The sequence below is a fragment of the Globicephala melas genome, chromosome 2 (genome assembly GCF_963455315.2).
Source record: "Globicephala melas chromosome 2, mGloMel1.2, whole genome shotgun sequence".
NCBI classification, from domain to species: domain Eukaryota; kingdom Metazoa; phylum Chordata; class Mammalia; order Artiodactyla; family Delphinidae; genus Globicephala; species Globicephala melas.
Genome location: NC_083315.2, coordinates 128,001,636 through 128,016,597, shown reverse-complemented (window position 1 = coordinate 128,016,597; position 14,962 = coordinate 128,001,636). Strand labels below are relative to the sequence as shown.

The 14,962-nt window shown below is 35.6% G+C and overlaps 1 protein-coding gene across 14 annotated transcripts in view; it reads left to right on the top strand.

Moving 5' to 3' along the window:
• Positions 1–14,675, top strand: part of NIN (ninein) — a 104,871-nt gene extending 90,196 nt beyond the window's left edge. For 7 of the 14 annotated variants that reach the window (XM_060294807.2, XM_060294802.2, XM_030854944.2 and 4 more), the window contains 4 exons: positions 335–436; positions 4,469–4,669; positions 8,550–8,663; positions 10,752–14,675. In XM_060294807.2, coding sequence (XP_060150790.1) covers positions 335–436; positions 4,469–4,669; positions 8,550–8,663; positions 10,752–10,961 — 627 coding nt within the window. In that variant the 3' untranslated portion in view covers positions 10,962–14,675. Of the gene's footprint in view, positions 1–334; positions 437–3,179; positions 3,241–4,468; positions 4,670–6,287; positions 7,447–8,549; positions 8,664–10,751 lie in introns of those variants that run through there. The other 7 variants (XM_030854950.3, XM_060294801.2, XM_060294800.2 and 4 more) reach the window with 3 other exon arrangements.
• The last annotated feature ends 287 nt before the right edge of the window (positions 14,676–14,962 follow it).

Genomic DNA, 14,962 nt, shown 5'->3' with positions numbered 1-14,962 from the left:
ATATATTCATACACACACACACACACACACACACGTGGGTGTGGGTGTTTGTACCGGGTTGCAAGAGAAAATGTGCTTCTTACAGTGAGTGGCATTGAAGTTTGAAAGCTACCTGCCTTTGGAATCTGTTCTATGTGAGGAGTGGTGATTAAAACTAGACTACCTAAATATAATCAGTACACTGAATTATATTGTTTGTTGTTTTCCCTTGATGAATGAACTCAGTTTTCTTCCAAGAGTTGAGATTTGTGACTAGCGTAAATTCGTCAAAATAAAGTAGAGCAACTCAAGTGTTTTGTTTTTGGTTTTAAGGGAGTTTTTTGTTTTTTAACAGGTTAGTCAGATGAATTCCCTTGAACGAGAATTAGAAACAATTCATTTGGAAAATGAAGGCCTGAAAAAGAAACAAGTAAAACTGGATGAGCAGCTAATGGAGGTAAGTTTTTAAGCAAATGGCCTTAGCTATGAAGAATATTTTAATCCATGAATGAGCCATTTGTTGAGAGAGACTAGCATAGCATTAAATTCCTATTATGAAAACAGTGAAAATCTAAGTACATTGCCAAGCTGGATTCTTTGGTCTGTCTTACCAAGTTTGATAGATATTTTTGCTAATTATACAGCCATAGGAATATATACTGCTTCACAGAGGGAGGAATAATGTTGACTATCTTAAAATGCAAGGACCTGTACCTCAACAAATTCAAGTGGCAGGGACTCTGTTCAGTACTGACCAAGAGGCTCAGAGCTCTCTCGCCATTGCTGTGGTTTTAACAGTTTCCTGATACATCCCACAGTGTAGTGTTTTATAGATGTGATTGCTCTGTAACAACCTGTTCAGTTGGGAAATGTATGCAGGGAATTTAAGAGCATTAGCATTTAGAGGTTTAATTTTCAAGGGCTGCTGTTGTTCATTACTATATTTGTAACTCAGCACTGCCTTGGGAGAGGTACATCTGATAAATATAAAAGTGGATTTGTAAAACCTGTCAGCTTGGACATTGAGTTTCCAGTCTAATAGATTGCTTTCTGAATACCAAGCACAATTATAGGATGTAAAACAACTTATGTAAAATCCTCCTTAATAAGTAAAAATTTCATTGAGATACTTTGCTTTGGGTAATGAAAATATTAATTAATCCAACATTTAATGACCTGTAAAATTTATATAAGGTATAGAGGCCTGGGTAGAAAATGTCTTTCTGTGCTCTTAAAAAGTACTATGTATACAAATATTTTTAAGCCAGAATTATAGGAAGGAAGAGAGATATGTAAATATTTTCTTTCATGAAGCTGGATACATGCAAAGGTAAGTTTGATGCTCGGTTTTTATATACGAAATATGGGCAAACATATCACATTGACATTTAAATGACCGCTAAGGTTTCTGTCAATTTTATGTTCTCTGATTTATCCACTAATAGGGAGATTAGTGAAACTATAAAGAGTGAAATCCAAACCATTTTTTATTTCTCTGACAGCGTATAATAAATGTGTTTAAAACCGTGGGCTGCAGGCTGTGTTTAGATGTAGATATGCTTTTCTGATGAAATAATTATATACTCTAATGAATAAGATATCTGAAGCTAAGCGTGACATGTCTGGTACCTGATTGAAAAGTAACAAGGGTATACTTAATCACTGTCAGATTCTCTCCAAATGCTCTGTCAACAGGCCAGTTCTTCTCCCACCATTCTCTCTGGCCTCAGAAGCCCCCTTCTCTCCCAATCCTACTTTACATGATTAATCATCATAAGCAATTTCCCCTCATTACTCTTCTCCCTGATCTAGTAGTAAATATTTGCTAATGGATGAGGGAAATTGAGTGTTCCTGGCCCTGGAGCTGGAAAAAGAAAAAGCATGAATTTTTAATTGGAACACTGAAAAGAACATCTCATACACTGTTCTAATTAAAGTTTCATTAGAAATAAGACCGAGCTATGAATTCTGTCCAGACATATAAATTCGATTCTTCAGCAGCTTTATTAAATGTAACTCACACACTACACAATTCATCCATTTAAAGTGTCTAATTCAGTGGTTTGGGTATATTACATTATTTTAAAAATTGTGCTAAGCATATAGATAGATAGATATAAATGGTTAAAATGACAAATTTTGTTAAGTGGCATTCGGTGGCATTAATTACTTTCACAATGTTCTACAACCATCACCACTGCTTCCAAAACTTTTTCATCACCCCAGACAGGAACACTAACCATTCGCCTGTAACACTCCATTCCACCTTCCCACCAGACCTGTAAATTGGATTTTTATTTATGTTATGATATCTATAGATTAGGCCAAATTTGAGGATGAACAGTGGTTTTCACACCATTTTTTGTGCCCACCTGACCTGAGGGATAGGTACATGCCTCTCACTCTGGCATTGATTCTCATCGGGTTTGGGGGAGAGGCAGTAAGTAGGCAGGGAGATGTTCCTACATCAGAATCTTTGGGATCAAGAAATTTAGGGAAAGCTTTCTAGGTGATTCAATCTGATGTATGCACCCCCTTGGGGGAAGGGGTTTCTCCTCATCCCTATATGCCAGTTTGAAAGTCACTGATGTAACATAATACATAGCCCTACCCCAGGGTAATTAAAGATCCCAAATCACTAGACAAGAATATGGAAGAATCTGCCTCCCACTCCAGGGTTTTTTCCAACTGTATGAAGCAGGGTTCTATAAGCAATTCATTTTGATCACTCAAAAACAGGGTTATAGACTATTAGCAATTCTTAAAGTCTGTTGTGTACCTCTTAGCCAACAGTTCAGACACTGGAACAACAAAAATGTTTTATAGTTTATATTCTGCATCTCCACATGGCAAGGTGTTTAACATCAGGTCCATTCCATAGTGGACTTGAAATCTTCTGAATTATTATATTGGGATGGGTGGAGGTAAAGGTAGCAAGCTCGTAAACCAACCAAATTGCAATAGATGAGGAAGCGGCTGCAGAATTAGAGCTGTGAGACATTTTAATATCTGTAAAATTTATATACGGAGAAATGTAAATGTTGGTTCTAAGTTCCTACTGACTAGAGCACATGTGGTCAGGTATATAATATACACAATTTATACTGTTCTTTCTCTTTATAACTCATATTTTCTTCCTCTTTGTATAACTCCTTAATTCTCTTTTGTTTTTGTTTTATCTGTGGCTAACCTGTACCTAGAACTCTGTGGTTGGAACTAGCAGAGAAGGGTGCAGTTCTCTGCCTGAGATAGTGTGTGAAGGTAGAACATTCTTTCAATGAATTTCATGGCATGGAGACATCTCATTAAACTCCTTGTTCATGTAATCATTTCTGCCACTATGACAGTTAATAAATACTTAAGGTAAGAGCCAATATTCATTTTCATTTTGCTTTAATTTTGGAATATATCTGTTTACATTTACATCAGGATTTTCCTTAGTATTTGAAGACGTGTGTGAAGAAAATCATCCCACTGATATAAAATCAGGGGATCATAATTCTCCATATTCTTTATTCTTAAAAATAAAGTGGTGGGTTTTCTAAATCTATAACTAGAAATATTTCAAAATGGGTAACACCCCACCTCAGAAATTTAGATTTAAGGAAATGGATAGTGGCTCTGAAGTTTCATGATAACATTTAATTATAGATGTGTCTTAGAGGGCCTTTTTCCCTTCTCACATGCCTGGGGGTGCTTCTTCTTGAGCTTAGTACTTGGTCATATTTGTTGCATGTCTTCCATTGAGCTCTGTGTCTGCTGAATGTGTTGACAGATGTGAAGTGGCATGCTTCAATAGCCAAATGCAGTGCCTTCTCCTTTCCCTCGCCCCAACTTTGACTGGCTTGCGATACACATACCATTTCCTCATTGTCTTGAATAAATACTTTCATTCCATGTACTTCAATTCCCAGATGTTCTGGGGTATCACCTTATGCCCCGGAATTGCCTGTCTGATAAACTAAGATAGGTTAAAATAATTTGAGATGCAAGATGAGAATCTTGAAAACAAATTGCTAACTTGGAAAAAATGTAGTCATTGAACATTCACTCTTAAGAATCTTTATGAGTGGTAAGTGGCAAAACTCTAAAGCATAATCTCATTCTCCCCTTTGCCTATTCCAACCATTTTTTTTTAAAAAAAAAAAAGAGGGATAATTAAATGTTCTAGTGTAAGAAGAAAAAAGGAGAATTCAGACATATGTACATCATGTACCTCATGTCTTATAGTCACTTAAGAATGAGGAAGTACAGTTTAAGTCTAAAACTTTTAAGGCCTGCTTATGCATTAAATGTATTATCTCCTAAGCAAAATGATTGATTCTTTATTCTTACTCAGGATCATGTGCTGCCTGCTTTCAAGTTACCAGTGAGTCTGAGAGGCCATTAATGAATTCATAGACTTCATTACTCTCTGCTTGCCACTTTCAAGGGCAACTCTCTGATTGAAGGCACTGCAGCTGACCAGGGCTTTGCCCTTATCCTCTAGATGCAGCACCTGAGGTCCACTGTGATGCTTAGCCCATCCCCTCATGCTTGGGATCTGCAGCTGCTCCAGCAGCAAGCCTGTCCAATGGTTCCCAGGGAGCAATTTCTGCAGCTTCAATATCAGCTGCTACAGCCAGAAAGGATAAACCAGTGCCTGCAGAAGGAACTTGAAAACAGGACTTCTGGAATCAACACACCACAGGTATGAGGATCTTTTTCTAATAGTAAACTCAGATCACCTAATTTAATTTTACCTGCTTATTTGAAAGTTATACCAGTTCACATGTGGGGATGAAGAACCTAAATCTTTTGTCAGGCAGTTACACCTTACCTGAATTACAAATCCACAGAACTGCAGTGCTGTTTTGGTTTTGGTTTTTTGCAGTGCTGCTTTTGAGCTCTCAGCTTCTAAGCTAGGTAATTAAGTGTTCTGGGTCTCCTTTGCACATTTGTAATCGATGATGAAGTCTCAGGATCACTTGAGCATATTGCACAATTGACCTAACATTCTTGTCTAATGCCAAAGATATTACAGAATTCAAGTGCAACTCTAGGATATGTATTACTAACAAAGCATTCTGGGTTTTCTTGTACCAGAGGAGTATAGCCTGCTGAGTTCCATGGAATTCACAAATGGGCACTTTTCTCAACTAATAAAGTAAAATGTGTCATCAGTGACTTTTTTAGTTGACATAGTTCATTTAACTTATTTTTTTAATGATCTAGTTTGAAAAACTCCATTTTTAAGAAAATAAAGATCTTCTTCCTCTTCCCTTTGAATTAGCATTATCCCAGCTCACTACCAGACACAATCTTATATTACCTAGGTTTTCAAATAGTTATTTCTCTTTAGTGCTTCATTCATGATTCTCCTCTTTCAGAAGTCTCTTGACTCTTTGGTCTTGCCCATTTATTCAGAATTAGGAATAAAATTAAAACTACTCCTTAGTTTGTAGAATTCTAAATTAGTTTTTTCTAGTTTGGATGCTCTTCTTCTGTTTTCAAATACCTTACTTTTCAGTTGACGTTTGACAAGGAATTTCCCACCTCTCTTTCTGTAATCCCCTCACCCTGGCTTTGCAAAGTCACATTAGCACCATAATTATACATTGTAACAACCTGGTTTTCTTCTCCTACTAGTATATATCTGTGCTTTTGCATGATGTACTTCTGTCATCTATTCTTTCTAACAGAGGCTTAAAATCCATGTTTTTGGAAGCTTCCTACACTCAATTTCCAAATACTAAAATTTAATTCCAGAATTAAAATTGTGATGGTGGGTGTTGGACAGATGCTTCAACTCTTCATTAAAAACTGAGTGACCTCAGTTTTTAATGGACATTTAAAACCAAATGATTAGACTAAGATCCTACTCATTGCTCTTTCATATACACTATTTTCAAAACATGCTCTTCCCAACCCACCCACCAGTGTTTAATCCTTTTACTTCAATTATTTGAGGATTAGATAGACAAAATTTAAGACTTTTGTACTTAAAAAAAAAGAAAGAAAGAAAGAATTTCTCCAGATGGCAGGGTGGACTGCTTATTGCTCTCACTAGAATGCCATGGCAGGCTCTCCTGTTTCTGGTAACTAAGCTGACACTAATTTTAAGAATATAGAAAGCTATTAGAATCTGCACGTTGTCTGTGTGTGTGGAGTGATGTGATTTCTTCTGCCTTGTGTTGCTTTGCTTGCATATGTAGTATTGATGTTTGCTTTTAAAAATTGTTTGCATTATAAATGTGTGAATTTAGACTCCCCCAAAAAACATAATCTTGACATCAGGGTGAAGTGTACCACTTGCCTTCTTTCTCTAGGCCTTGCTACCGGAGCAGCGAGCAGTGCATGCAGATTCCTACAGAAGGATTGGGCACCTGTGAACACTGGGCTGTTATTGCTGGCATTTCTTACCATGGCAGATACTCAAATGCACACACCCACACACACCACACAAACAGAGACATAAGCTGAGAAATGTTTTGGAATCAAGTGCTCTTTTAAGTTTATTATTATTATTGTTGTTGTTAAGCCTTTGCAGTATTATGTTTCCTATTTATGTAGAAATGACAGATTTTGTGAATCAAATTCACAAATTTCAGCTTGTTACACGTAATTATTTATACGATTTAAAGAGTGTGGACTTGAGATTCTTGAAAGGATGTATTCTATATATTTTCTCATTCCATATGTTGTAACTATTTTTAACAAAAGGTACTACTTTTATATGTGAAATTTGAAGAAAATCAGGGTTATTTATACTGTTTTATATAAGATGTATAATACTTTTTTGACAGGAAAAAGGAAATTTTTGATGAAATAAAATAAATTTTAAATATATGACTGCTTTTGTTTTTCCTCTTTCCCCACTCTTTTGCCATGCCCCGTGTTCTTTGAATTAATTATCTGGGGTTTTTTTTGGTTTGCTTAGCTTTTTTTTTTTCTTTTAAGGCAAGTGGAAATCTGGCATTTTCCATTTATGTTTGAACTTTAAAAAGCCATTATAACTTTTAAAATATAGGATTTTAGATGTTCTTAAGACCTGGTTTCTTGAAATTTTGCATTACTCTTTTGCCTACTACAATTTTTCTCTTCAAATTAGTCTTATGGCTTAGTTGTTTCTTTTATGCTTGAATAAATGTTATTATTTAATATCCAAACACATGTTGGCTTTCCACTCACATTTGGTCATTCTTTTTGTGCTTTTTAAAGGACACCACCTTTTTTGGGAATATTTTTTTATTTTATTTTATTTTTTTTTTTTTTTTTGCGGTACGCGGGCCTCTCACTGTTGTGGCCTCTCCCATTGCGGAGCACTGGCTCTGGACGCACAGGCTCAGTGGCCATGGCTCACGGGCCCAGCCGCTCCATGGCATGTGGGATCTTCCCGGACTGGGGCGCGAACCCGTGTCCCCTGCATCGGCAGGCGGACTCTCAACCACTGCGCCACCAGGGAAGCCCCGGGAATATTTTTAAGGACAGGTTATGCCATCAGCCATTAATACCTGAGTCTTGCTTAAACATTTGAAGAACCTTTTAAAATCTGAAATTCTTTTTTTTTTTTTTTTTTGGTACGCGGGCCTCTCACTGCTGCGGCCTCTCCCGTTGCGGAGCACAGGCTCCAGACGCGCAGGCTCAGCGGCCATGGCTCACGGGCCCAGCCGCTCTGCGGCATGTGGGATCTTCCCGGACTGGGGCACGAACCCGTGTCCCCTGCATCAGCAGGCGGACTCGCAACCAGTGCGCTACCAGGGAAGCCCTGAAATTCTTTACGTGAACATTTTGGTGGACTGGGAGAAAGGGCCATCAGTTGCACTCTAAATCTTGTTCCAGGTCACTCTGCGCTCCAAAACCCACACACTCCTTAATCCATCACTGTTGTATGAGGAGAGAAGGAGAAGCCAGGGTCCTTTTTCTGCCCTATTGTTTTGTCTAGGAGTTTTTTTATGGGGAGATTTTCAGTTTTAAATCTGTTCTAATGATAAACCCATCCTCCAATTCAGATATGTGCTTCACATTGACAGGTCAAATTAGGAAACCAATAACCAGAATAACTAGCAGAAAGAGGCTATTAGAAACACTAACACCCTCACAGTAATCAGCCATTTCAAAGGAAAAACAGACACATATTGCAAGCTAATTGGAAATGTTAGGTGATCCTAAATAAACTCAGTTTTTGATTATTTTGTTGTTGAGATGCCCACAGTATTGCAAAGACCCAAATCACAGATGAAAGGTTGAGAACCATCTTTTAATTTACTTTGGATACCTATTTTACTATAATAAGTACACACAGATCTTAAATTATGGGTTTTAAGAATTTTGCTTTATCTCAGGGGAAGATGGTAACACAGGTAAGATTCTTCTTTTGTCTTTGATTCTTTCTCTAATAGGGTTACTTTTCTAACATGTGCAACCCATGCAGTGTTCAGAGCTCCCATTTCATCAGAAATCCACCCTTCCTGTTCAAAGGCAAACATTTGCTGTCCTTTCTCTAGGCATTTTATGGGGAAAATTAACTATTAGTGCTTTTGTGTGGCATGATTTTCAAATGATAATACAAATTTTTTTCTTTCCTTCAGGGAAACCAGGAACACCTGGTAACTGTCATGGAGGAACGAATGATGGAAGTTGAACAAAAATTGAAACTGGTGAAAAGGCTTCTTCAGGAGAAAGTGAATCAGCTCAAAGAACAAGTGAGCCTCCCAGGTCATCTCTACCCACCCACCTCATATTCAACTTTAACTCCAATTTTACATTCCTCTATTGCTATTAACTTGTTAACTTTTGTTGTCTAATAAAAGCAAATTCTATTATAAATGTTTAGAAGAATTTAGGAGTCACTCTTTCCCATATCATTTCAAAAATATGAATTCTGTATTCTACATTGTTTTTTTCCAAAGTTCTTTTGAGTCATATGTTTGTCTACAATTTAAAAAATGTATATTTGCTAGCAGTGACTCTCATGGACCTAAAGCATTTCTAATGAGGTTCAATTTAAATTGAAATTTTATAGATTTTTTTTTCCCCAGAGAGGAAATATTCCTATTTAAATAAAAAGAAATTTTATATTGGTAAAAAATTGGGGGATAATAAGTATAACTTTAGCTTTCCTGTTTGCAACAGCTATGACAGCCTCAAAAACAACCTTATGGCTATAGCCAGACCCCAAAAGGTTGTGTTTTGAATTAGAATCTGGACTCTTGAATTCAGGACCACTAGTTAGCCTGATCCTTTTTTCCTGCTGGTGGCAGGTGTGGCCTCAGTGCTTAGAAATTATTTGTGCATCCACTGAAGAGACATACAAGAAGGACTACTTTCTAGGAAAGTTTTATAACTTCTCTGGAATCTGAGATTGAGACAAACTGTGGCGGGAGTGGGAAGGTGGAAATTGCCCAACCTGGTTTTTCAGATATATAAAATCCAAGAAGAAGAATTCCAAGGGAAAGTCTAAATGCAGAGGTAGACAGGAACTTTCCTCAGCCCTATATCTTAATACACAAAATGGAGAGAAAGACCTGTATTTACATTTATTGATTCAATCCTTTAATCCTTTATTCAACACATAGTTACTACATGCCAGGTTCTGTTCTAAGCACTAGAAATACAGCAATGAACAAAACAAAATCCTGCCTATATGGAGTGTAGTTCACTTACTACAGCTACTAGTGTAGTTCACAGTACCAAGCATTTGGCCAGATAGCAGTTTCAAAAATAAAGAAAATGGGTAACACGGGGTGTGGTCATCTACAAACACTAGCATTAACTGTTCATCCTGTCCTGGGAGAAGAAAAAGAAATGAGAGATAGGGAAGAGGAGACAGTAGAGGGTCTTAGTGCTAAGCCACAGAGTTTGAATTTCATTCGGTAGTAGATAAGAGTCATCAGAGTGTTTTTTAATGGCAGGAAAGGAGGAAAGTTTGTATAAAAACTGTTCGATAGAAAGTATGTTAGTATTATGTTAAACTTGCCAGTCACTTAGGTTCTGGGCTTCAGTGTGATAGTCTTTATCATTGCCCTTTGAAATGCTATTATGTAAATTAATTAACCACTCCTTAGTTTTCTTTACTCCCTTAAACCTTTATACTTGTAGATGCCCTGCCTGAAACTGGGTGTAAAATGAGGAGTTAAAGGTATAATGAGGGAAAGGAGATTATAAGATATTAACTAACAGGAGCAATAATAAAATTATCCTAATGCTGCTGACAAGTTTTCCTGCCCTAACCAAGACTGTATATTCTAACAATAAAGATTAGAATATCTCTTCTAGACAAGGTTTTATACAAAGAGGGAGAGTTAAGGAAAAGTAACCGCCAAATCTTCTCTCTTTATTTTAAAATTTGGCTCATGTATTATAACAATCAGTAGGTTGTATGTGGTTATGAATGGGAAACTCAAGCACCTATTGTTAATAACAGTTAAACACAGTTCACACCCTCAGAAATTTAAGTTATAAAAGTATTTTGGTATTTTTAGAGAATGAATAAAGAAATAATACCTAATTTATTAGGTTGAAAAATACCTTCATTTTCGAGCCCTCAAATATCAATTTGTTCTTTTTATTAGTGACTTCTACAAACATATTATGCAGAGAAACAGCTTGGAATAAGTGGATTTGCTCTACTTGTATCCCTGGTGCCAGGTCTGATGTTAAAGCTGTATTGTAAAATGAAAGAATATAATTGATAGAAGCCATTTGCCTTTATAAACAACTGTCCTATGTCAGACCTTAAATTTAAGAGAATTACAGAAATGGAGTCAAGATGTTTCTGGTTCTGTTTCTAGCTCTGCAAGAATACTAAAGCAGATGAGATGGTGAAGGATTTGTATGTGGAAAATGCCCAGTTGTTGAAAGCTCTGGAAATAACTGAACAGCGACAAAAAACAGCAGAGAAGAAAAATTACCTCCTAGAGGAGAAGATTGCCAGCCTCAGTAATATAGTCAGGAATCTGACACCAGCACCATTGACTTCTACACCTCCCTTAAGGTCATAGCCAAGCCAAAGGATAAACACTCATAGTTGTGCACTTTACTGAAATGGATGGAGCATTTCAGTATGTTCTCTCAACCGTTGTTTTTTGTGGGGTTTTCTTGGGTTTTTTTTTAAACTTTAATGGCTTAAAGTTAAGCCTAACGTAAAACTTCCAGCAACAGAATTAAAATCTCCATTCATTGTAATTAGTTTTTCTAAATAGACTATAATGGAAGTTGCAAACAAATACATATTTCACTGTTTGAATTATTCCCAAGCTTTGAATTTTTAAAAATATTCTAATAGCCATCAAGAAGGTGATACAAAAACAACTCAAGAATCTTAAAACCCCAGTTTTGAATGAATTTTTAAAAATTACTATTATGTATAAGTTTATATGTAAATTGCAGGTATTTAAAAGTTGAGAAATTATTAGCTGGCTGTTTTGATCTTTATTTTATAACCAAATGTACATCTTCTCATACATTTACATATGAAAAAGTCATTCCGTTTCTAATAGTTCTGGTTTTTTGAATTAATTGTTAGACTTTCTGTTTGGTAAGAGAAGCTGGTATTAATACCACTGAGGTCAGAAATGCCAGAGTCCATAGAACTCTACCTTCTAACACCTATGACAGTATTACCACTCTTTATGTATTACAGATCTAAAACTCATTTACTCAACTGCACTGTTAACTAATGTTAAAACTTTACCTTCTTTAAACAGTCTTTTTCTTTTTTTTTTCCTTCTTAGAAGTTTCATTTGGGAGCTTGTCTTCTAAGAAATGGATAAAGCCACATTCTTAAAGCATTTGAACTATAGGGTAAGCACTGAACAAACTGCTTTGGAGTAAACAGCTACTCCTAGAAGAGAGAGAAGTAAACCATGTGGGTTTTTCTCTCTCTAAAGTCTTGGATTTCATGAACTTATATTTGGGGTTGCCTCAAGAACTCAGGGAACAATACTTTAAGACGTCTTCCTGAAATACTGTAGGGCCTCGTTAAGAATTTGAAATGTATAAACCATGTGACCTTATTTATTTGTCATATATTTAGAGCCATAGTGGGATTTTTATTTCTACATTTTTAGTGAATTTAATTTTCTGGAAAAAGGCCTTGATTTTAGAGTTAAAAACCTCTTCTAACATATGGAAGAGTTATTGTTTGCTTGTTTGTTTAATATAGGTCAAAATTTCCATGCTTCCTATTCCTCTGCACCTCAAATCTGATAAGAATTTCTTACTGTGATAAGCATTCGCATGCCATCTGAGGTAAAGGAGTGCCAAATAGGATTTTTCCATTCAGTCTCAAGACTAGAACATTATAGAACAGTAAACATTTTGAATAACTTTTTTCCCCAGGTAAAATCTCTGCTTCTAGCCTACTTCAGCCAGGAGTTGGTTGGTAAAGAACTTACTATGTGGGACACAAACAGAGCTCATCACAGCCACCTACAGAGCTCATCACAGCCACCTATTTGTTTTTGTGGAAGAGTAATTAGATCAGAAAAATTCACTTTGATAAATTCCAGGAAAGCCAAGCCCATCAATTTATAAGAGGTGTCACAGGAAAATCAAACACTGCCTTATGGGCAGGAAAAAAAGATGAAGCAAACTGCTTAAGAAGCCACGTCAGAAACTCAATATCAACAAAATAATTTGCATTAAGGAACTTTAGAGTTCCTTGGGCCTAACCATATACTATTAGTCCTACCTGCCAACACAGGAGTCCTTGCTACAAGAGCCCTGACAAGGCAAGGTCATTTGTGGGACTGGGAGTTCATGCTTCAGAAGCAGACTTTCTCACTTTTGAACAGCTCTATTATCAGAAAGTCCCGATTTTCCCCTGGAAAAGAATTAATTTTAATCCCTCCCTACAATTATACTTCAAAACATTTGATATCTGCTGTCATGCCTCCCCTAATCATTTTTCTCCAGTGCAAACATTACTAGTAAACTCAACTACTTGTATGGCATTGACTTTAACACTTAAAACTGTGGATAGGCCTAGGTTAAGGTCATAAATAAACTAAGCACCTGTGGTATATTTATGTGATATGCTTTAAGTTATTCAAGGTTTTTGCCATCAGAACTGAACACCAAGCACATTTCTCAAATAGATGGCTTACCATATGATCACACATGTTGTGTTTTTTATCTTTATTTTTTACATTATGAAAAGTATAGATTAATTTGTTTCTTATAAATCTGTATGTGTATATAAAGTGTTGTACAATGAATGTAAATATGACTTCTGGAAAATTTTAGACTACATTTAGAATCCCTTTATCTAAAATCAAAATGCTGCTCAAATGAAAGTTAATTTAACTAACACCTCGGTGCTTACTTCTTGCTTCACTGCACTCATAAAATTGGAAAAAAGATCAATACAAGAAATATATAGTTACCTTAAATTATATATTTGTGCAGCAGATTATTTTTGTAGACTAGAGTGGGAATTTAACTGGCAATTTATAATATAGCTTACAGCTTTTAAAAGGCCTTTTAAAGAGATTAAATGTAAACTATTAAATGTTTAGATTTTGCTTTCAGACTTTATAATAGAACTCTTTACAGTCACCTTATATATCTTATAGGCATTTAACTCCTCATTTATTAAAAGTACTGGTTGTTAAATTCTCTTGATTTCTTAAGAACAGTTATTTAAATAAGTCTTAGGAGATAGGATCTTCATTTCAAGGAAAGAAAATCAAGTTTGCCTTTGTGATAATGTTACCCTTAGAAAAGGAAAGTGTGGATAATAAAACCTACATTGTTCTATTTTGCTTTCTTCTGCTTTTTAGAAGCCTGAGCTATTAAGTTCAAATTTGTGAAGGAAGAGAAGTAGAAGAGGAGGGGTAGAACCAATCACAGTATTTATTTTTCTAAAACTTAATAAACCCAGATTTTTTTAAAACTATTTTAAATATGAATTCTTCCCAGAAGCTTCAAATGCATCGTTTATATTTTTAACCTTAAACATAAGTAGATCACAGTCATAGGCTTTCAAGGTTTATGAGGAGTTCTTACAGGTCTAATATTTCAATAATGTACCAATACCCAGGGCAGGTATTATGATGAGGAACTTTTGTTTTTTTAAGAATGAATAAGAGTTTTTGGTGGACTTTAACGTGTGAAAATGATTTTTTTATTCTTGTGATTTCTTTTTTCTGAGTAAAGGAAAAGAGAAATGTGTTGCTATTGTCAGCATCTTAAAGGTAGTCTCACTCAAGGCAAGGCTAAGTGCTTCGTGATAGTATTAAGCAAGTCTTGTTTTGAACGGATTACCTAATGACTCACTAGAATGATATAAATTATACAAGTTATGCCAAAACTAAGTCAAAACCTAATAACCAAAGCATTCGTTATTTAAAACTTATTCACTATATCATGTTTGGACCTATTCAAACATCTCAGCCCTGTAAAACAGTTTTGGTTTTATGACATATGGATAGTGGTTTAATAATAAATCCAAGTTAGCTTTTTGTTTCCCAGCTTTTTTTGAATGATATTCATTAAATCTGTTCTTATTGGAAGACATTATCACAGCATGATTGAAGGGAACATTGGTTTTATAAAGGAAAACCCGAGTTCACCGATAGCCATCACTAAGATTCTTTTCATGTAAAGATTAATGCTTATGTGTTTATATCGACTTTGTATATTTCATCTTAGCCATTCTATCCTATAAAGATTTTACCATGAGCTTAAGATGTAAATAAATAATTTTGCAAATATGGCTCTTTTTTTCTATACACCTTGAACTTTTATAAACAGTTTCAGTATGTTTATCATTGGTTTTTAGAGTGAAAGCATCAAAACATTGCACTAAACATATTTTATAAATGCAAAATCTCTGGAGCATTCACTCCAGACCTACTGAATTAGAGTCTGCATTAAAAAAAAAAATCCCCAAATTATGTGATTTAGAGCACTGGGACTCCATTTCTGTAACAGAATTGATGACTTTCACACCAGCCAGTTTGAGATCCCTGTACCCTGTGGTGGTTCATAATTTACTTCT